The sequence below is a fragment of the Agelaius tricolor genome, unplaced genomic scaffold (assembly GCF_023055355.1).
Source record: "Agelaius tricolor isolate 1412-34295 unplaced genomic scaffold, bAgeTri1.0.p SCAF_1, whole genome shotgun sequence".
Taxonomy (NCBI): Eukaryota; Metazoa; Chordata; class Aves; order Passeriformes; family Icteridae; genus Agelaius; species Agelaius tricolor.
The window spans coordinates 91,221,329-91,243,458 of NW_027269261.1; the positions used below are offsets into that span (position 1 = coordinate 91,221,329).

Here is a 22,130-nt window from a genome sequence, read left to right on the forward strand (position 1 = left end):
TTTAGCTTGCTGTATTGTTTCTGCCTTGACCAGGGGGTGTTCTGAATTGAGCCCAGGCCAGGAAGGAAGGAGAAAGGGAGTCTGGGTTTCTCAATCATGCCAATGGTTAGCACTTGGAGAGGGTAGAGTAAGTGTTGCTTATTTTCTTCTCCTCAGGGTCAAGCCAAAAGTAGCCTGTCCTTCAGTCCTTCAATGCTACCCTGAAGAGGACTTGCACATAAGCCTCCAGGGGCTTTGTGCAAGGGAGGACTCCTGTCTTTAATCATGACTCACAGGCAGAGAACTGCTAATCTTATATGTAAGAGACACAGAAAATAATTTTTAAGAAGAAGGAATGACCACAAACAGTAGCGAAAAACAAAGGAGTTATTTTTTTCTTGACAACAGTGAGAATGTGATGACAGCAACTGATTCAAGCGTGGCAATGGCCTGAGAAAGAGGAAAAGAATAAAAGAGCAACTACAAGGCCTTGCTATTCATCCTGTATTTGACTCCTGACAGAAGCTACACTATGGTGGATAGAGCTCATGGAAGAGAAGAGCTGTTGCTTGATGTTGACAGGAGAAAGAGATTGTGCAGAGCAGAGCTTCTTTTCAGATACCTGTTTTCCTCATAGGCCTGTGGGGCAGGCTGTGTGACAGTGGAAGAATGTGAATATAAGAGACAGGAGGCTTACATTGCAGAAGAAGAAACATTGACTGTAATTGTAAATATAGTCAAATAATTTGCTTGCTGTTAAAACAGAAAAATATGGAGAAGAGAGAAGCAGATGAGGAAGATGCATGTATTAGGAAGGACAATTAAAAGGAGGGATGAAAAAAATGAACTCAACCAAAACAGTCCAAGAACAAAGACTGAGAAGATGGTGAGAAAGAACAAAAAAAGGATGGAAGACTGGAAGGGAAAGGACCTGACTTTTTACACCAGTTCAAAGACAGATTTTTTGTCAAGAAGACCTGAAAGGCTTATTACTTGGGTGTACTAGAAATAAAGATTTAAGATAAGGACTTAGAGCAGTATTCCTCACCATCAGAAATTTCTTTGGTGTTCAATTACACTCTTCCCTGTTGTCTTATTCTTGCCTCTTCCTTGACTGATTTATCATTTCCACAATGTGGTGTTTTCCTAGCTCCATACTTTGATTCTCATGTCTCAAAGCTGTCATTTAGAGGAGGCACATCAGATACTCTTTGTGGTTTGGGATGCAGGGCCTGGTTAGAAATGCATAAGAGGTAAAGGAGTCTTCATGACCAGTCGTTTGAAATAGCTTTAAATAATTTTAAAAATTAGTCTCCCACTATTTGATTTTAGGTAGTGGACGAGGGAAATGGAGCAAGTAGCACAAGAAGTATCAGAGGTTAGAATGACGACAGCAAAGAGAGAGGGTTGGAATAGTGATGACAGTGTAGCTTAGACTGTACTTAGCCAGTAGTTGAGAGGAGGACTAACTCTCCCCAGGAGAATGTCATGTTAGCAAGAAACAGCTGTGATATTTGTGTATCACTGGAGCCCTGGCAACAAAACTAGATCTTTTAGGGATAACAGAAGATAGGACAGAATAAAGACTAGGATGGGATCACACAAATATTAAAACACTCAAGGTGTTTGGGAAGCTAAGGGGATTAATGGAAGATTAGAATTTGCAGTGTGATAGATATTTAAGAAACAAACAGCAACAGGACAAATAAAGTAGAACTTGTTAGAGTCGTTATTGGGAAAATGTGTCCAAGAACTTCTGTTAGAGAGCATGAAGATGTGCTTGAGATGCTTGGCTTCAAGTCTGGAGAGAAATAGTTTTTAGAAGAATAATTAGGAAAAATACTACTTGGAACAAAAATAGATTGATAACTAAGGTTCTTAATTTCTTAGGTCAAACTTTGAGAAATTAAGGGAGTGAGCTGGTGATGACAAATGCATCTAGTTGGTTGAGGACTTGCTTGTGGAAAAAGTTTGTCAGCTGCCAAATCTCTCTGAAAATACATATCTGTAATTCAAGTCTCAAACAAGAGCGACAGTCAGTCCCAGCTTGATAAATGGCCACTTCAAAAGGATTATTGGGTACAATCAAAAGCTTGGAAGGAAAGGAACAATATGATTACTTGAAAAATATTGAGAAGGGTAGGAATAAAGTGAGAATTTTGAGAAGCTCAGCTTCCTTTACAAAGGAAATTAAAGCAGGGGCTAATGAGAAAGAAGATACAAAATGTTTCCACATTTGAGATGAAAGAATAAACCCTATCACATACCCATCTGAAACATCAGAAGATTTTTATTCATCCAGAAATTTCCATTAATGGTGTAGGGGAAAAAAATGAGCTATAATAATGAAATGTGCTGATGATACAAAACAGTGAGACAATTTCAATATGAGAAGGATCAAGACTAGATGACCTTCAGAACCTTAATAACAGAATGGATTAATTTTAATAACACAACATGCAAGGAGACTGATAGCAATACTTTCTACTGGAGAAGAACCTCATTAGTTGGAAGTAACAGTGGGTAGGATGTGCTCGTTGCATTAGTTGATGATGACCAAGTCGTAGATATAATCCAGCTGCAAAAAAAGTTGATAAAATCACATGACATGCCAGGTCAGCTATTTCCATTAGATATTGCAGAAAAAAACATTGGTCTCACCTCATCTGAAATGATATATGCAATTCTGGTCACTATTATTCAGAAAAGATGAGATCGCACCACAGGAGGTACAGAGAGGACTCAAAGAAAGATCAGTAAAATGGGGAATCTGCTTCATGAGAAGAGAATAAAAATGGTACATTTAGCCTAGAGAAACAAAAGGTGAAAAGAAGTGTAATTTCAGTCTGGAAACAGTAGAAATAAGCATTAGTTAGGACAAAAGCTTTTCAAGCTGAAGGGTAGTAGTCTGTGAAGAAAAATGGGTTAACTGATTACTGAATATGTTCAAATAGACATAGCTGTCATGTTAGGCAATAAATAGTGCTATTTCTGAGGCATTTAAGTGTTCCTTCACAAGGTTACAAAAGAAACATCATGAAAATGGTAGAATGGTAGATTTGTGCAAAGGGATCTGATAATGAAAATTAATTGCAAATTTAACTTGAACTCCAAAAGAGGCAAGAAAATGAATCTTATGTAGTCACATCTTCCTTAATGATGCTGCTGCCTTCTGTCAAGGCTGGGTCCACATTCACCTGTATTCAAAATCACTGATATAGGTCCATATATCACTCAGTGATCAACATGACCTATATGTCTGACAGCAAGAAAAAAACCAACTGAGCAGAGTCTTTGCATAAGCTGGGGGAAGAAATGGAAAAAGTTTTTGCAATATCCATTTTCAGGTTGCAGAAAGGAGCAAATTAATGATGAGGGAGGACAGCACATTTGAAAATACAGCCTGGATATGGCTTGAGCTGTTTTTTCAGAAGGAAATATAACAAAATATTTTCAGAGCCATCTTAAAAGCAAGGGAGTGGATATGTTCTCATTTATATAATTTAATACAAACCACAGTGCTAATACCTGTAATTAATGGTGCCTTTCTACCTTTCCAATTGTGTTTTCTGTTTATCATTTTCCTTTGATCACTTCCCAGTGCACACTGCCTAAACCCTCAATAGTTTACTTCTCATTAAGAGCATCTAGCAGAGTTCTAGCTATACCTTAAAAAATTATTAAGAGAAAGGAAGGGTGTCTGTAGATGGATGTGTTTTCCCATCGTTGTATTTTTCATTCTCTTCCCCATTTGGCAAGATTTGGCTTTTCAGTCAGGAGAATTCCACAGAAACACTTTTTTTTTTGGTGGTTACTTTAATTTTGTGTCTAAGGGCTGAATCTTTTTCATGAGTATGGAGTAAAGGATCGGGCACTAGGATAGGGCAGTTCTTGCGAACAAGTTAGGGAGGGAGAAGAGAGAGTGTCTTTAAAATAAAAACAGATAATCCTGCTAATAGGTAAAGGAAGAATTTACTTTAGGTGTAGGTGTAAGGTCAGTTAAAAGAACATTTTGTTTTTCATGTTGATCTGCATTCTGCATGATTTCTGATTCTTCATGATTTAGCTGTTTTATAACCAGTTACTTAATGTTGACACCCAGCTCTTTGCTATGATAAAGTGTAAAACTGCTTCACAAGAGCATGTTTTACAGCAACACATTTATTTTTTTAAAAATATTTCATTGAATTTTTCAGCAAATTAATATTGAAAGCCTTTGATAAAATATAGATCCCTGTGTCAATAGAAGGAAAGAATGGTACAACCTGCAAATGACAGGAGGAGGAGGTAGAGGGATGGACTTTAAGAAGAGATAGTATAAATGTTCTGTAATCCCTTACCATTCTCTGACTGATGATGAACTACATATACTGCCTGTTGCAGCAATATTGATTGCAATCAGATCATAAAATCATTGCATGGAAAAAGAAACCACTGCAGTGAAAATGAAAAGATGGCAATTTAATGAATTCTTGATTAAAAATGATTTCTTGGAATTAAATCAAAACCTCATTCTTATAGCTGAGAGTTAGTCATGGAAATAACAAAATGCTGAAAAAAATATAGCCAGTTAAGAATTTGTTTCAGACTATGTATTTATCTTCAACAGCCATTCCACACTTTTCATCTACGTTCCTTATGCTACAAATTTTCCTCACTCAGAGCCTTAGATTTACTTAGAATTAATCCACTGGTATAGTGATGGAGATGCATTCTTGCTGGAATGCATTAACTTCCTTGGTTATATCCTCCCTCAGGCAAACCTCTTGAAAAATATTTCCTTTGTCTAGTACACACAGTTTAGTAGCTCCTTTCTTATAGTGAGATAGCAATTCTTTTGCAGTGATTTATGCATACTATTCAAATACAAAACCTGCATTAAATTATGTTACATTAAAAGATCTGAGACGTGCATGCCATTACTTAGGCACCATTGTGCAAGGAAAAATGTGGGTGTGATCCTGTTGCTGTTCAAGCCCATGCTTACAGGAACAGCAAATCATTGTGATGTGGACTTGCAATGATGTAGCAATACTGGGTAACTTTTGCCTTACAGAGACCAAACAGCCTTTCAAACTCACTGCTGACCATCTACACCTTTAGTATTTTTATTAATCACACAAACAAATTTGTTGTGTGGCATTTCAAAAGATGCAGGCTCAGGACTAATGTAGCTTGTTTAAATGCTTCGCAATCTGAACTGTTTGATTGGATTCACAGTATTCTACTTCAATCCCTGCTGGAAATTCATCTGATCTTTGTTCTTTCTCTAGTTGTCACAGTGGAACAATAGCCACCAAATCTTTTATGGCAGCTTACTACATTTTTTGAGTGCCACTATAATACCTCTCCTTGAGCTCTTTATTTCGCAATTTACTGCCTTATTTCCAAGCCGCATAAACCTCATTCCTTCAGCTTTCCTCACAGCTGGTATTTCCTACTTTCCTTGCTGGCATATGAGTCCCTCACCCTCAGTGATGGACTGCACTTTTTATTTCTTGGAGCACAGTGTCCAGTGCCCAGCTCAGTTCTCCTTTGCTGGCACTTTGCCAGAGCTAAGTGGAATGATTACTGTTTGTGTCATCTATTACATTGTTGGCTCTAGTTTGTGATCTCCCCCATTGTTTTCTGCCTACACAGTCGTTTCCTATTCCATATTTAAATTTCTGCCCTCATTAGATTTCTCTTTCCAAAGTGTTGCCTGGTTTGTATTTTGTCTGATTGATTTTAGGCTGATTCTTCAAGACCCATTTTTAGTGCTATTTCCATCCTTCAGAGCACTTTGCCACTTTACCCAAGCTGCCATCGCTGCCTGTGTCAGTGCACTCACATGCCATCACCCAGGCTGTTAAATGGATGTGGGGTATAAAACTGTTTCCAGGATGACTGCTGTGGGACTCCTCCTGAGAAAGCTTCTCAGAATGACAACAAACCATCAATTACTGCGCTTTGAGAACAATTTTACAAATGTTGTGCACCTACAGGGTTGCTACTTATCTCTGGAATGCACTGATGTGGCTTACTTAGTAAAATGCTGTGTGGAACAATGTCAAAAGCTTGTCATTGTCATGATGCATCATATCTGCTATTTGCACTTATTTGTTAAAGCAATTATCCTGTCAGAGAATGAGATTAGCATCAATTGATAAAATTTTTCTCATGACTAACCCATTTCAACTGGTTTTTAATAATTATCATAATCTTCCAGGTATTTACCGATTTTTTATTTAATAATTTGTTCCATTTCAGGGGATAAAAGTTAGGTTGACAATATAAAATGCTCTATGTTCTCTATTCTCTCTTCTAAAAATAAGTATTGCATTTATACTTTTCTACAGTTTGAACCTTCCTTGCTTGCTGTTACTTCTTGAAAATCATCATTAATGATTCAAACATTACTTCAGTTAGTTCTGTGAACATTCATGGTTAATTCATCTGAGAGCAACCCCTCAACGTGCTAATAGCATCCAGACCCAATACAATTGATCAATGGACCAAGCTACCCCAGGGATAACAGCGCAATCTCCTCCGAGAGTCCGTATCCACGGGGAGGTTTATGCCCTCGGTGTTGGATCAGGACACCCTGGTGGTGCAGCCACTACCAAGGGTTTGTTTGTTCAACCATTAACAGTCCTACGTGATCTGAGTTCAGACCGGAGCAATCCAGGTCGGTTTCTATCTGTGATGAACTCTTCCCAGTACAAAAAGATAGGGAAAGTGAGGCCAATACCACAAGCAAGCCTTTGCCTTAAGTAATGAAGACAACTAAATTACAAAAGGCTACCACACCACACCACGTCCAAGAAGAAAAGGACCAGCTAGGGTGGCAGAGCTCAGAAAATGCAAAAGCCCACTAAGAGCCACTAAAAATGCAACAGCCCGCTAACTTAGCCACCTCTAACTTTCCCCGCTCCCCTAAGTGTTGTGAGATCAAAGGTTGGACTGTCTAAACTTGTACTTGACAATTCCAATACCATTCTGCAGCATGTGTGCTTAGTGTCAAAAAATTGTTGTAATCAGCAAAGCGTGTGCGCTTGTGTACTCCCCGCTCGGCCAACGTGTAAGTAAGTACATGATTAAATGCCTCTCAAATCGCTGGGACTTGCGACACTACCGAGCTTAATGAGACTTCACAGCAGCGCCTGCTCTGCACGCAGTGCAGACTGCTGGCTTGGGGAGCTGGTGCGATCCGCTGCCCTGAGCTGTGTTTGGGTGCTGCTGGCTGTGGGATGTTATCCCTGAGCACCCCGGGATCGCTGGGAAGGGGTGTTGGCCGGGCGGCTGGCTGCTGCGGGGTGTGCCGCCCTCGCCTCAAGCGCCGAGTCCCGGCTGTGCCCGCGGGCGCATCGATCCTGTCAGCTCCACCCGGGCGGGGAAAGCCGTGCGGAGGCGCCTGGAACGTGCTGATGCTGAGTACAGCAGCAAGCCGGTGGCACCGGTGTTGCTGGGACTCCCGTGACAAGCCTGGCTTCTCAGCCGAGCACAGTAATTCAGATGTGGCAGCGCGCTGCCGAGTCTCTGCTGCTTTTGTGGCTGAGCTGGTGTGTTGTACGGGGCCATATCACAGCGGTGGATATCCTGGGGCCGTTTGGTGCCTTAGAATGCCTCTGGATCCTCTGCTGATACCTGCCTTGGCGTTTTTAAACCTGTTTTCAGAGCCTTGGTGTCTGTAGTGATGCTCTGACAAAAACTGTAGTGATTGAAATAGGGAGTAGAGAGAGTAAATTTAGGTGGGTCACTAAAAGGTGAAGTTTTAGTATTTTGGGGCTTGTTGTGAACTTTATCTGCCCAAATATAAGAATCTGAAGTGCAGCTGCACATGTTTACATCTGAGATAGATGTCTAGGTTCCCCTTATAACCAAGGAGATTGGCAAATTTGTCTTGGCCTGAGATAGTTGTCAAAAATAGGTCTAAAAGTGCCTTTCCCCCCACTTTTGATTCTGAGAGAGTCTAGAAACTCAGTTCAGGTGTCTGTCTGGAATTGCAGTTGCCTTTGTCTGATGAGGCAAATCTCAGGCTCATTCAAGTAAACTTTGCAGATTATGTGTAGCCATAGATCCATTCCAAATGTGGTAAATAAAGTATCAGTTGATATCTATGCATGCTTTTTGCCCCCCCCTAATTTCCTTCCCCACTCTTTCCTCTGCATTCAATTTTATTTTGTTAGGCTTTAATTTGCTAGACTGATGAATCACTTACTCTATGGTTAGCACTTGCTCATTCCTCGTTTGTAACTGGCACTGATCACAACTTTGTATGTAGGATTTGGTTGAGTGGGAGGGAAAGCATGTGCATAGGATTCATATTTCTTCTTGGAAACATTTACTAGACCACCACCCAGAAACTTGTGACCCAGTGCTGTTTCACAGACAGCAAGATGAGTGATTCCAACATAAACTGGTGGTAATCACAGACTCTTTTGTACACCCCAGGAAACTGAACTTATCACTCACTACATTCCCCCTCCTCCCTGTTTGCACTGAGCAATTCTGCAAGTTGTGTTCTAAGGAATACTAATCATATGTTTGTGAGTACTAATTCATGATTTGTTTAATATAGGTTTTTAAAGCATACTGCTATGGATGTCAGCCTGAAAAAGTTCCCAAGAATGTTTCTTCCTCTGTTTTCTCTGCATATTAAAGCAGCATTGCTGGAAGACTTAAAGCAAACAGCCAGGAAACTGTTAAAACACAAAGATATTGGCACTGAGCTTTACTTTTCCCTGTCAGAGCGAGCTGATTTCACACACACAGCCCTTTAAACCAATAAATCAATGGTAAACTCATGACCTTATTTGCTGTAATGAATCACTTGTATCGCTGTGTTCTGCAGCATATAAAACAGCAGCAAATCTGGTTTCACTGGCCAGTGCACTCTGCCTGGTTCAGTGCTGCAGTGAAGCTCTGTTTAAATTAAAAATGTATGTTTCAGCTTGACAAGGCATATCAAATGTTAACATTTGTTTCCTAGTCATACTTCACTTGGTAGTATTTGGTCCTAGCCAGTAGAAGTAGCAAAGCTGTACTATCTCTGAATTTCCCACCTAATATCTAGGTATGGCTTTTAAAATGTTTTTTTAAAAAATACCAAAAAAACTGTAAAGGATATTAGCAAGAAAAAAAAAAAATACAGTCAATTAACAAGTGGTGACATTGAAATGTTTTTATTAGCTTGCTAGCCAAAAGGTCTGATTGCTTTCTTAGAGTAGCATGTAGCGCACTCTCAGATATCAACATCATGAAGCTGGAGCTGAAGGTTCATTTTAAAGATTTTGTATGCCAGAATGATTTTTTGCCAGTCTGTATCTGCCTCTAATAGAGACTCTTCAAGCTGACAATCCTCAATACATATTTCCATGATTTCAAACCCGATATTGTTAAATGCATTTTGTGTTAGTCTGTGGACTTGTCTATGCCTATTGGACTCTAGGTCGTGGTGAAGTTACTCCTACCTGTGAATAGCTCTGGGAAGGTACATTCCTGAAAGTCTGCTGCACTTGCAGCACCATCCTTTCAAAGGATACAGAGCATTCCCTTCTCAGTATCAAGCAAGCAGAGTGTTGGTCTGTAGTTGTTATACTGTCTAGGACCGTACATCATGGATAAAAATAATTTGGATAAAAGGATAGCCTTTGCTTCAGAGAATTTTCAAGCTAAGTACCCACTAAAACAAAAGGTTACAAAGAACATGGACAAAGAGAAAGAATCTGGAAGGCAATTAGCAGATAAGATCAATCCTCACTTTTCTCCCCTTTCTAACCTCCAGGATGTGTTGTGGGAAGTTACAGAGAACTACTTACAGCATGTCTCTTAGGCTATCTGACTGCAAAAGAAAAAACATACCTATATTCATTCCAGCATATTAGACAAAACATTAAAGATGCTTTGCACTGGATCTAGTTCATTGGGAATATCTTAAAAATGGGTATCTTAAATGAATATCTTAAAGAATGACTATCCAAGCCAGCTTTCTTGACCTGTCTGTAACCAGTGGAGCAAGCAATTGTAGGGCATCACCCCTTTTATTCTAAGGTGAGAGCTGACAGCCCATGCCTGTGTCTTTCAACTGACTGCCACAGCAACCAGCATGGACATTGGCCATACATACTGCAGATGTCTAAAGCTGAGGGGATTTGAATCCCACTGTGGTAGCTTTTTGCCTTCTGTGCACTTGTGCAAGGGTAAAGTATCAATAATCTATACTTCTTGACAGTTTACTACTGAAGTGCACACAGAATGTTGCATGAACAAAGTAATTCCTGAGTGCTGAAGCAGGGAGTGATCTCCTGAAGCATTTCCTACTGTATTTCTCATGTCTGAAAAGAGGAGACACACACCATCTAGACCATCTAAACAGGAGACTTCATTCAGTCATTTCATTTTGTGTTCTAACTTACCTTAAGAAATAGCGTGGATCACAAAATAATATAAAATAGCAGCTTTACATTTTTTTCTGTTTTTCAGACTGCCTTCCCTGCCTTCTCCCTCCTCTAAAATTTACAGCTTAGACCCTTATAGTCTACTTAGATAGACATTTAGCCTAAACTTGAGATGTAAATTTAATGGATTGCTGGCCCCTGAGGACAGCCATGCAATATTGTTGGCAACAAATGGTTACTGTTCTGCTGTGTGAGAGTGGCTAAATTTCAACAATGTGGGAAATAAACTCTAAATATCCAGCATTCAAAGCACTGTAAGTTCTATTTTGAAGTGTTATTATGTAAATGTAAGCCCTTTTTATTTCTGATAGACAACTGTATGGAGGTGGGCAACACTGGCCCACTTTGCTTTCCAACATGGCATTAATTATAACTCTCTAGCCCATTTTCCATGTGCTGACTCACACCAATAGCCAAATACCATGTCTAATTTCCTTTATTAGTTGCTCTGACAGTCTCTGGCAAAAGTGAAACAAATGCTGTGTGCAGTTCCTCCAAAGGGCAGGTGGCTGTATGAAGGGATAGCTTAGACATGATCAGAAGAGACCACTGTGAGTGAGGGAAATGATCTGCTGCACTATGTAGACCTAAGGCCACATCTGAAAATTCTGGTGAAGCCCAGAACATCAGTTTGACATCTGATGTGTTAAGAAAAATGCCCAAGTGGGTTGAACAGATGGAGTTTAGGAGAAGGATTTTAGTCCCCCAAAGCCAGTATGATATGGTGAGCTCTCCAGAGCAGGGGACCATTATCTGCTTGTTCTCTGTGTGGGTTTCTTAGGTGCTGCTGCAATATGGAACTGAAGTATGGTGAGTTTTTTATTCAGCCAGATTATCTGGCAGCCAGTTTTCTCTGTGCAGGGACAGTAAGAGAGGGTAACAGCAACCTGGTAATGATCCTCTTGGTGATGTGATAGAAAGAACCTGTTTTCTTCAGAAGCCTTTTCCCAGCTAAGTTTCTATGTGAGTGCATTTTTTTTTATTATCAGCAATGTAGGCTGCTTCTTGCTTGCTGCAATTTGATTGAAAGTTGAGTAACCTGAGCATTTTTTCTGCTTTCGTTTTTAAATCAAGAAATACAGTTCTATGAAATGTGAAAGCAATTAATAATATAAACCTTTACTAATAGAAGAGGTGATACAGTGAGCAAATGAAAGCATTCAGATTTGGGACTAGAAAAGGATAATAGCTAATTGTCTGAGCAATTATTAGTGTATAAGATAATGAGAGTTGCTGAAATAGCTAGTTGTATAAATGAGACATCCTGCATTATTGATCAGGCTTCTTTGTTTTAGCTGCACTAGAGACATACATTTCACTTTTACATGGCTATTTATCAAGTCTAAACCTCACATGCAATGATGCACTCATATGGTTTGGGGTGTGTGTGTGTTTTGTGGGTTTTTTTCAAGAAAATGGATAAATGTTGAAATCTGTTTAAAGTAAGGCAGCATTATCCATCTCTCATGGGCTACCCCTGTGGGGCTACCCTTGTGGTGCAGGAACATATTCATTGACATAAGTGGTTTGATCAGTAGTCTATCCAGTCCAGTGGTTTACCTCTGTCTGATAATAAATAAATTTAAAATAATTACTATTTCAGGATTCTAACAAACCTGGTTACTTCAACTCAGCAGCATTATACATCACAGGAACGGACCTTCCTGACCTTGTAGTCTTGTTTTAGTCATCATATGAGGTGTAGTTACTTTTATTAATTTAAAGTAGAGAATAAGAATTTTGAAATGCAATCTCAAAAGCCCTTGAAGTGAAACCTACATGTTAATGACATTTTGTTTGCTGTCCCACAATGCTGTGAGGATTGTAATATTATCTATTCTAAATTTTCTCAAAGGAATTGGATTTCAAATAAACCTATTAATAAAAGAAGCATGAAAACAGAGCTAAACAAGAGTCATCATCCTATTAGTACTGTAAGTTGCCTAATAACAAGCAATGATTAAACATTTTGACCTTGAAAATCACAGTAAGAAAGGGGAAAAAATATATCTAGTCCTTATAATCTTTCTGGTTTTCTTCAGTGGCATAGTTTTTACTAAGCTTGCATGAAGTAATGTTTATTGCAGATATTTCTGAAGTGCCATAGTCTGTAATATTAATTCTATTAAGAACAGACAAAAAATATATATTAGTGACCCCACTTTACACTATGGTTTTAGAACAGGAGAGGCTTTTCAGTCAATTATTTATGTGCAATAAGTACTGAAAGACTTATTATCTCAGAATAATCAATGTTTGGCTGAAGCTTGAGAACACTAATAGCTGATCTTAAAAGTCTTGATCCAGTGTCATTTGAAATAATGGCAGAACTCCTGTCAATTTTAAACAAAGGATGCTGAGGCCAAGAAGTATTGCTTTGAGAGATAATTTTAGATAATCAGTTTAAAACATCTGTAAAAGAATAGAAAATTTGACTTTCACTCTTTGCATAATACAGTATGAAGTATTTTAGCAGAGGGGACCTCCTAATGGTGTGTATCTATATTTTCTGTTGCCTTGGGGGGCCTTTTTTACAGATATAAATGTGTATATATATATATATATATATATATATATATATGTTACTGTCTCTGGGAATAAATTGTTACTGTCTCTGGGAATAAACTGACAGCAGCTAAAAAAATTAGGATCAAGCTGACAAGGAGTAGGGAGACTCTGTGGAATACTGAAATACCTGCATATCTCTTTATTGAACACTCAAGTTACTTCTTTTGTTCCTTGAATACCCAGCAAATATTTTCTCTCCAAGATATGCTCTCACTCATTCTGGTTGTTCTCTCTCTTCAGCCATACTGATAATTTGGTTAAGTCAGTGTGGAGCGACTTGGGATATGTGGGATTCTCTCTGCTCCTAGGAATGTCTGGAAGATAGCATAAGAAATGAAGGAAGTGACACCCAAAATGCAAAAGATAGCACCAATGCTTCAGGATGCCTTCTGGTGCAGGGTCTGGTGCAGGCTCTCACTTGTGGGTGCTGTGTCAGCCTGTAGGGCAGGGCTGGACAAAGCTATCAAGGAGGCATTTGAAGATTGCAAGGGAGAAGGAAAGAGGAGTTTCTGGCATCTGCTGAACATTCCATTCTCTCAAATGGAGGACTGCTCTTTCCTGATTTTGCACAAATGATGAAGGGTGAATTTTGGCTGCATTTGGAGGAAGTTCTGAAATGTAATTATTATTGAAAAAAAAAATCCTCCAAAGCTCAACCTGCTCATCCATCCAAGCCAAAAATGCTACCAAAACTTCATTTTAAAGGTTTTTCCTTCTCATTTACTTGTCAACAGGGATGAAGAAGACCAATAAAGAAGGCAGGGATGAACACAGCAGTAGTTAAAAACCAAAAGTTAGATGTGTGCTCTACAGTATTTTCTGCTGGGGTATGGTAAACCTTGTATTACCCTTATTAAAATAGGCAGATTCTCTTTAACAGTGCTAGTATGTAAACACACTTGGAGGTGTGTTTCTGTTTATTGATAGAGTGGACTTATTTTTGAATAAAAGCATTTGCTTTCTGAATCAAGAGCCCTTCCCCAGTTTTTTACAGACAGTGCTGGGTATCAGTGCTGAGTGGCAGAGTAGAAAAGCTTTCCTCTAGCAAGGAAGAGGCAGCATCAGGAAGCAGCCTGCAGATAAGCAGATATCGCTAAGTAGGGAAGTAGGACAGATACCCTGAGACAGCATCTGGCAGAGCAAGGGAGGAGACGTGAGCTCTCCTTTCCAGAGACAGCCAGAGAAGGAGCTGTAGGGACCCAGCTCCTAGAAAAGAGCCAAAAGTTCTGCAGCTTCATAATATTTAGGTTCTGAACTCACGCTGATTTCAGCCTTAACAAGTGCTATATTTAGTGTCACGTATGTTCCTTAATAGAGTCTCAATTTAGGAACATACTGGCCTTAAAGAAACTTGAAAATTTTAGCAATTCGTTGCATTTTTCTAACGCAGAATGGCAAAATACTGATCTTGGCAAAGCATATTCAATGGTCCAGTTTGGGGTACATATTTACCTATATTTTCATCCATATGCTTGTACAGACCATAAAATCGTGATATCAGTGTGGCAAAAATACTTGTGAGAGTATTGCTAAGTGATTTAATAGACTAGAGGGTGCCCTCTCCCCCTCCAAAACAGTGAGCCACATTCTCTCATTTCTCATTCACTCACACATTAAGACAGATTTGACCAAGTATTTTTAGTCAGAGATTTGGAGCAGCTAAAGTAAGAAATCCTCTTAATAAATATAGGAGCTTTTTTTAAACTATCTTTTATGCCAGTGTAATTCCATTGACTTCACAAGATTTTTTCCTAATACATTCTGATAGGGAAAGAGTAGCAGGTTGTGGGTTTATTTTTTTTTCCCCGCTGTGGGGGTAACATTGTCACTGCTGGAATCCTCATGAAATAAACGTTTGGCATAGCTTTTGCTTTTTACTAGTAGATGATTTGCTACAATACCTAGGAAAGTATCAAATATACAATACAAAGTTTACTTATTTTCATTGTTATGAAAACAGTTTTCTGGCTTTTACAAGTCATCCTGGCTTTCCCAGAGGACTGCAAGCTGAGGTGAGTATGAAATGGGCAGGACAGAGGCACTCTGTAAACTTCAGCAATTTTCATCAATTTGCTTTGAATGACAAGAAAAATTAAGCTTCTGTCTTCTAGGGAAGCACTTCTCAATAAACTATGTTTACCAATAGCTCTCAAATTTCAACTGTATGCTTTTGTTATTAAATAAAGCAAAAATTGTGGAGAGACTTTTTAAAAATTTATTTATCTTTTATTATACCAGCACACATTTTTGAAAAAAAAAAAAAAAACAGACAAACTTACAGGTGTAGAAATCCGTCTTCAGTTGTGAAACAGGAGCCAATTTCAAGCCAAGCGTAGGCTAGGGACAATTGTTTTGAGTTTAACTTTGTTACAGTGATGAGTTGAACAAATAGAAGAGAAAAAGGTGTCTGACACCTTGAAGCAGATGAGGTTGTTAGTGAAGGCAGAGGTGATAAAGGTTGCGATAAATGTGTCTGAAATAGCAAATGGAGTCTGGGGGTGTTGCGGTTAATAAGAGAGTCAGGGCAAGGGAGAAGAAAACCGAAGAGCAGAAATCTACAGAGGTGCAATTCACCAAATCCAACTATACAATAAACTTGTTGTAAGAGACTGATTGTTTTGTGAATAAAAGCCTCATTTTCATAGGAACACGAGGAGCTGCAGGGGGTCTCTTTCAATATCCCATCTCCATCAGTGGGTGACACAAAGCAGGTCCTTAAAAGGTAATTTTAAGCCTTTGGGTGTTTAAGAATTTTTTTAAACTATAAAACATTTGTAAATCTCTCCGGGTAGAACAGTGATCAGTCCAAGGTAGCTACCCTGGGCTCTCAGTGATGAAAAATAGGCACACGGTAAAAGTGGCTTAATCTTGTACTGAAATAGATGTTTAGGGCTATTTCTCTGCACTGTCTGTAAGGGCAATCCAGAGTGAGTAACTGGGGTTTAGGCACTTCACTTTCTGCAGTGAGCTTTTACATCTGAAGTGAACCTCCCTCAACTCTCCAGGACTTGGAAGCACAGCAGGGTCTTGAGCACCGACCCAAGGCTGTTTGCATAGCCAGGGGCTGTTCCCAAAAGGGGTCTGAATGTTGGCCTCCCCTTTGAGAAGAGGAAAGGAAACATCCAATGGATGTGAGCCGGGCTGTACCGTTTGGCCTCGGTGCCAGAAGGCAGAGTAAGACCCGTCCTTTTTAGCCGGCTCTACACAGACTCTGACACCTGAAATTGAGGACTTACAAGTCTCTAACCTGCACTCTGATGCAGTTTTCAGAAGTCCCTCCATTGCATTAACTTTATTCTAAAAGCAAGATAAGATCCTGCAAGAAATCTTACCTTTACAAAGGTGTTCCTTCTACATTTTTATGTTTATCCATGCATTCATTTTCTGGGCATTAAATTCAAATGGGGAATTTACAAACTAACATTTCTTCTAAATGTTTGCATCAATCACTGTTCCACTATTTTTTATTCTCTTCTAAAACAATGCCATTTCTATAGTAGTGTTTTATAATATATTTTTAATAATATTCCCCAGTTTAAAAAGAAGTGTTAGAAAACATTAATTTGTTCTTTTTTGAAAGTGAGCTTCTGTTCATTGAAAACTGTAGCAAAACAATGGATGTTCAGTGTTTCAGTTCCCCCGGAAACTCATACAGCACTGACTTTGTGCTCTCAATCTGACCTTTTTTTCATTATATAAGAAAAAAAAAATAATCCTTATGAAAGTCAGGTTGAAGATAAGATCAGCATGGTGGGCTGGTAATTACACAAAGTGATGTTCAGTCATTAGAGAAAATGTACAGTTGATCCAATGGCTTAGATGTGGGCGAGGAATATGATCTAGCTGTTACTGGTATAAAAGAAAGGTGCAACTTTTTCATACATCAGTTTTGGCAACTTACCACCAAGCGCTGAGGACAGCTCATCTTCAAACACCATCCTGCAGTTTCTCTGATTTATTCTTGTCGATCAAGAGAGGTAATATATTTTTATTTTTTCATTACTGTTACAGAGGAACAATTGCATATGTTTTGACATTCGCTTTCCCTTCTTTTCCAGAAGTTTCCTCTTCCTACCATTCTGTCAAAGTTTTTGCTTTGAACATTAACTTAAAAGTTACTAAAACATCAACGCTTAGAGTTAAGCTTACTTTGTAAGTAAGAGAAAATGAGGCTCTAGAATTAGATTGCAGCTAAACATTGATAATTTTGATTTTGGATTGGGTCCCAAACTTCTTCATTAGTAACTTTGTGTTTTTCTCCTGCTCAATGGTGGCAACTGATTTAAAATATCAAACACTACACAACCTGTGGTATTAGAGAATCTTTTAGAGTCTTTAACAGAAAAAGACAAGATCTTGTAAATAATGAGAAATCTTTCTGCCAGGAAAGATTTAAAATTACCATCTTTCTAAAGAGCTCCTGAAATTCAGGCATTATGTATTGTTCCAGTAGCTCAAGGAAGATAATATTTAAAGAACAAAGTAGAAGCTTCCTTGGATTTGTCGGTGAGATGAGTGGTGAGAACATTAACTGGTTTAACAGCATGGGCACAGTCAGAAAATTCAAGTAAGACCATCAGACAAAACAGCCATTGCTCTGGAAAAGTAGAGAAGATCACATCTGTGGTTTATTTTCAGGTCTCTTTGGTGGTTTTGGTATGAGCCTGAAAATCTGACTCAATAGAGGAAGTGCAAAACTGCAATTTCAATTCCCCTTTTGGTTAATATAATGTAAAACACCTTCCCTCTAGGATTCCCTTGAGCCATTACAGTGTACAAAATTATAGCATTATATCTTCTTGGAAAAATTAGGGTGAAGGATGCCACAGTGCCTTCAGCAAAAACCATGAAAAACAGGATAATCTGTGTAGTGTTGTGATGTTATTCCTGTGGCTGGCTTCTTTTATTGAAGCCATTGAAGCATTTAGGCTATCAAAAGGCTCAGGATGATGTAGCAACAGATCATTTGGAAAAGTCTGTCTGTCTTCTGCTGGTGTATGAGGCCCTCCAGCTGACTTCTTGCACTCTGGGGAATGTTCCCTTGGATGGACCAGGTTAACATTAAACTGTGGAATTGTGTTCCAGTGCAGGCAAGTCTGTCAGCAGTCACATCCCCTCTAAGGGATTGGAAAGACGATATACAGAAAACAACCTTTAAAAAGTGCTTTATTTTCTGGAGGGAGGGATCCAGCCAATCCACTCTGCTGGCTCCATAGATGCTGTTGGGTACAACTCAGTTCCCAAAATGTTTGGCAGGACGATAAGAGGTTGTAGATCTAAACGGTGTGAAGGACCACCTTTCTCCTGCAGACACAGCTGACTCTTGTTGAAGGAACAGGTCACAGAGGGCTGGCAGCTGCTTCTCAGGAACCTGACAGCCATGTTCAATGCTTCCAAAGCTTTCAGGAAAAGTCCAAGCAGAGAGGGAAAATCACAGGTTGCATAGAGCCTGTATGCATATTTAGATGCATCCACTGAACTGGCTTTTGGATACATCTTCTAAATGCTAATTTCTAGTGCTTCCAAAATTGTTGCCAATGTTTTCTCTTCCTGATCATTATTGGCTGCTTTTAATTCCTTTATCCTCTGTTTTCTTCCAGCATGAACTGACTTACTGGGCAGGTGGGAGGGAGAAGGTGAAGTTACTTGTACCCAGCACCCAGCCTTGCCAGCTGTTCTACACCTATGACTATCACATCATCAGCCTGTTAGCCATTCTGCTTAGCTGGGCATCAGATCATTCTCTTTCCTCTATTTTTTTTTTCTGTCTTATTAGGAAGATGCTTGTTTCCACTGCCTTCATTCATTGCGCTGGAAATCATTGCATATCAGTTTTTGCTCATAGACTTTGCTTCTTTCCACTTTAGTAACCCCTGTCAGGCAGGGGCCATGTTCTTTTCATGCTGCCTTTGGTCTCAGCCTTCAAAAATGTGTGTATTTGTATTTCTAGACAGATCATGGATTGCTATGGGAAGTATGCAGCTGTCACATTGACCATTTTGTCTGTATTTCTACATATTCTTCATACTTTCCCAGATGGAGAGTTTCTCATGCAGGGTAAGCTGCTTTCAGCATTCAGAAATGGAACAATTATAGAGTATTAATTTAATTTTCACATTTTATAAATGCAGTCATAAATTTTGTCATTCAGTGGCATTTATTGACAATGAGGGTATAATAAATCAAGATAATTTCACTATGAGCATGCTTCCTATTTCTTCCTTAAATTTAATTTCTCCAGGTCAGTGATATCCTAGAGGACCATGTCCTCAAGTTGATGTTGGTAACTTTAATCCTTGAAACACTATTGAATAGAAATGTTTGGTTTCTTGTACTTCTGTGAACCAAATTACAACGTAACATTAGGAACAGCAGAACCACAGCTTTTCCTCATAATATGCAGAATATTTTTCCTGTGTAGATCCCAGAATATGGGATGCTGGTGGTGTAGCATTCTATGAAAGACACATATTAGATTTTAAGGGTACTTTGGAAGTTGCAGGGTCTTTTATTTAGCCTTAAATAAAATATAAAAAAATGTGATGTGCAAAAATCTTGGTACCACTGAATGCTTTAAAAGTATTCTATAACAAAATCTTGCCTAAAAACAGGCAATGTTTAAGAAGCACTACAAATCCTGCTGGTGCTTTTATCTATCTACAGCTAGTAGGAAGTTTTCTAGGAATAGCTAGTGCTGTAGACAGAAACAAACCTTCACAAGTATCAACAAAATTGAAAAGAAAACCAGAAAAGATCCAGTAGACCATGCTTGTGGTTTACCTAGAAAGCCACAGCCTAGTTTTACAGCTGGTGCGTGTTGCAGAGTTGAAAAAACCTAAAGAGGAGAGCTTTGGTGTTGTGCTTTTCTGTTCGGCAGACATCAAGCAACAGAATGTGGCTTGTGCTTCCTCTTATGGCCTGCACTTTCCCTTTCTTTTTGAAAATGAAAATACATCTGGAAACCAAGTAAAATTCTCTTCCTTATATTTTTATGGCAGGTTGTCCAGAGTGCAAACTGGGGGAGAACAGATTCTTTTCCAAGCCAGGAGCACCCATTTACCAGTGCACTGGGTGCTGTTTCTCCCGTGCCTATCCCACTCCAATGAGGTCCAAGAAGACCATGCTTGTTCCAAAGAACATTACATCAGAAGCAACATGCTGTGTAGCAAAGGCTTTTACCAAGGTGAGGGTGAGAAAATGAGGTCTGCTTTAGCTTCTTTTAGAATGCAATATTTAGCTGAAGCAGTGAATAGTGAAGAATATGGTTTTGCTGGAGAACACTGGAGAGCAGTTTGAGGGAAGAATCCTTGGCATTTATGTCTTTTATGCCTTGGTTCTTTCTTTTTTATAAAGAAATTAAATCATCAACCAGTAATGAGTCTGATATTCAGCTGGGATGAGGAAATTGGTGCAGTGCCACTGAATTCTATGAAACTGCTTTGTCTCATGACACCTGCAGCTCTGGTGGTGGACTTGTCCCAGTATTTTCAACTCTCCTGGATGTGCAGCCTCCCCTTAAATGCTATGCAGTGTGTATTTGATTTTAATAAGTCAATTGCCTTGTGTCTTTCCTGCATAGAAAGGAGTTCTCTGGGAAGGTGCCTGGTCAATACTATCAATTACATGTATGGGAATGAGGGACAAAAACCATCTGTGCTCGTTAGATTAATTCAGATGGTGTTTTACTTTTTCATAGTATAACCAAGAGGGAACTGTAAATGTGTGCAAGTACTGTGAGCATTTAACATTCACCTGGAAGGATCTTTTAAAGTTTCTTCTAACTCTGATTATTTTGGGAGTGTTTCTGCTCCAAGTGAAGAAACCTTACATTTTATGTAATAAATGGAGAGCTAGTTGAAACAAGCCAAGGTGTCTATCCTGTGGTAATCTGAATCAGGCTCATTAAATGTGTCAGCTAGAGGTTCAGCTGAGTTACCCACTCACAGACTCGGTGCATTTGGAATACCTTAGAGTACTGAAGCCACATGGGTATGGCTGACAGACACAGAACCCATGAAAGTGTTTCTAGAGTGACAGCTGGAGGCTTGGTGAGATCCCCTTTGACCCCTCAAATGACAATTGACAGTTCAGTGGGTGTAGCTGAGGAGAGCCCTGGATCTCCACTGGCTGCAATGAGAGCCAGACACCTGACTTTAAACTCTGCTGAACCAATCCTGGCTCTTCACCTGAGGAGAACATAGATCTTATTCTACACTGACAATGCTATACTTGCCCCGAGGCAGCAGCTAGAATTTGGTTGAGATTAAGTATAAAGGAGACTCTTTTGTTTGTTGCCTTTGTTTTTGTCATTCCCATGTGATGTATTTTAAGGACACTTTCTGATTTTCCATAGATTGGTTACTAGACACTTTTGGAAAATGAGACACTTTAAGGAATGTCCAAGTTAAAGAGCAGCAAATTGTGTCACTGTGCATGTCACTACTGAAAACTTTCACATTACAGCTCCAAAAACAGTGATGATGCAGCTTCATAGGTTGGTGTTGAGGCCATTCTAGTACATGTACCCCAAAGGGCCTGTGTACTTTTAGTTAAGAAGAAGTTTTCAGACATATTTTACTTGACAATACTGTTTTTACTGCTTAGCTAATCCTAATTATTTGTTTTATGTGTGTGTTTTCTTTTTTTAAGATTACCCTTAAGGACAATGTGAAGATAGAGAACCATACAGATTGTCACTGCAGTACCTGCTACTATCATAAATCCTAAAGCCTGTCCCTTTGTTAATGGTCAAGGACAACAGGACAACAGTGAATGGAACGTTTGTTTTCAGCTTTTACAGCACCACAGTGTAAAATCTTATGTTTTCTGGTAAAGACTCTGGGTAGACCTCTGGATAAGATAGATGGCTATTTTATTTCCTCCTTGCTTCTTCATGCATTTAAGTAAGTGTAATTATTTCCATTAGGGATAAAATACAGCACTTGCATGACCAAATGCTTGATCTATTTTTAAAATAAACTGTCAGTTAAATCATCAATGTTTATTGAGGAAAATGGTGATTTCTTAGCTTAACAGACAAAAATAGATTCTGATGCAATTTAATGTTGTTTTTTTTTTTAATGGGAGAGAGAGAGGAAAAAAGAAGAGAGGGATGGGAAACTGAACAGAAGAATTATTTTCCCC

At 39.0% G+C, this 22,130-nt stretch overlaps 1 protein-coding gene across 1 annotated transcript; it reads left to right on the forward strand.

Moving 5' to 3' along the window:
• The first annotated feature begins 18,943 nt into the window (after positions 1-18,943).
• CGA (glycoprotein hormones, alpha polypeptide) lies at positions 18,944-21,783 on the forward strand. The gene is made up of 3 exons (XM_071432226.1): positions 18,944-19,043; positions 19,985-20,169; positions 21,636-21,783. The coding sequence occupies exons 1-3, from the start codon at positions 18,944-18,946 to the stop codon at positions 21,711-21,713; spliced, it is 363 nt and encodes a 120-aa protein (XP_071288327.1). The 3' UTR covers positions 21,714-21,783.
• The last annotated feature ends 347 nt before the right edge of the window (positions 21,784-22,130 follow it).

Bases quoted from the DNA above. Each gene is read 5' to 3' on its own strand.
- CGA (XM_071432226.1), top strand. From the start codon at position 18,944: ATGGATTGCTATGGGAAGTATGCAGCTGTCACATTGACCATTTTGTCT. The intron at 19,044-19,984 runs GTAAGCTGCTTT...TTTTTATGGCAG, and splicing joins TGGAGAGTTTCTCATGCAGG to GTTGTCCAGAGTGCAAACTG. The intron at 20,170-21,635 runs GTGAGGGTGAGA...TCTTTTTTTAAG, and splicing joins TAGCAAAGGCTTTTACCAAG to ATTACCCTTAAGGACAATGT.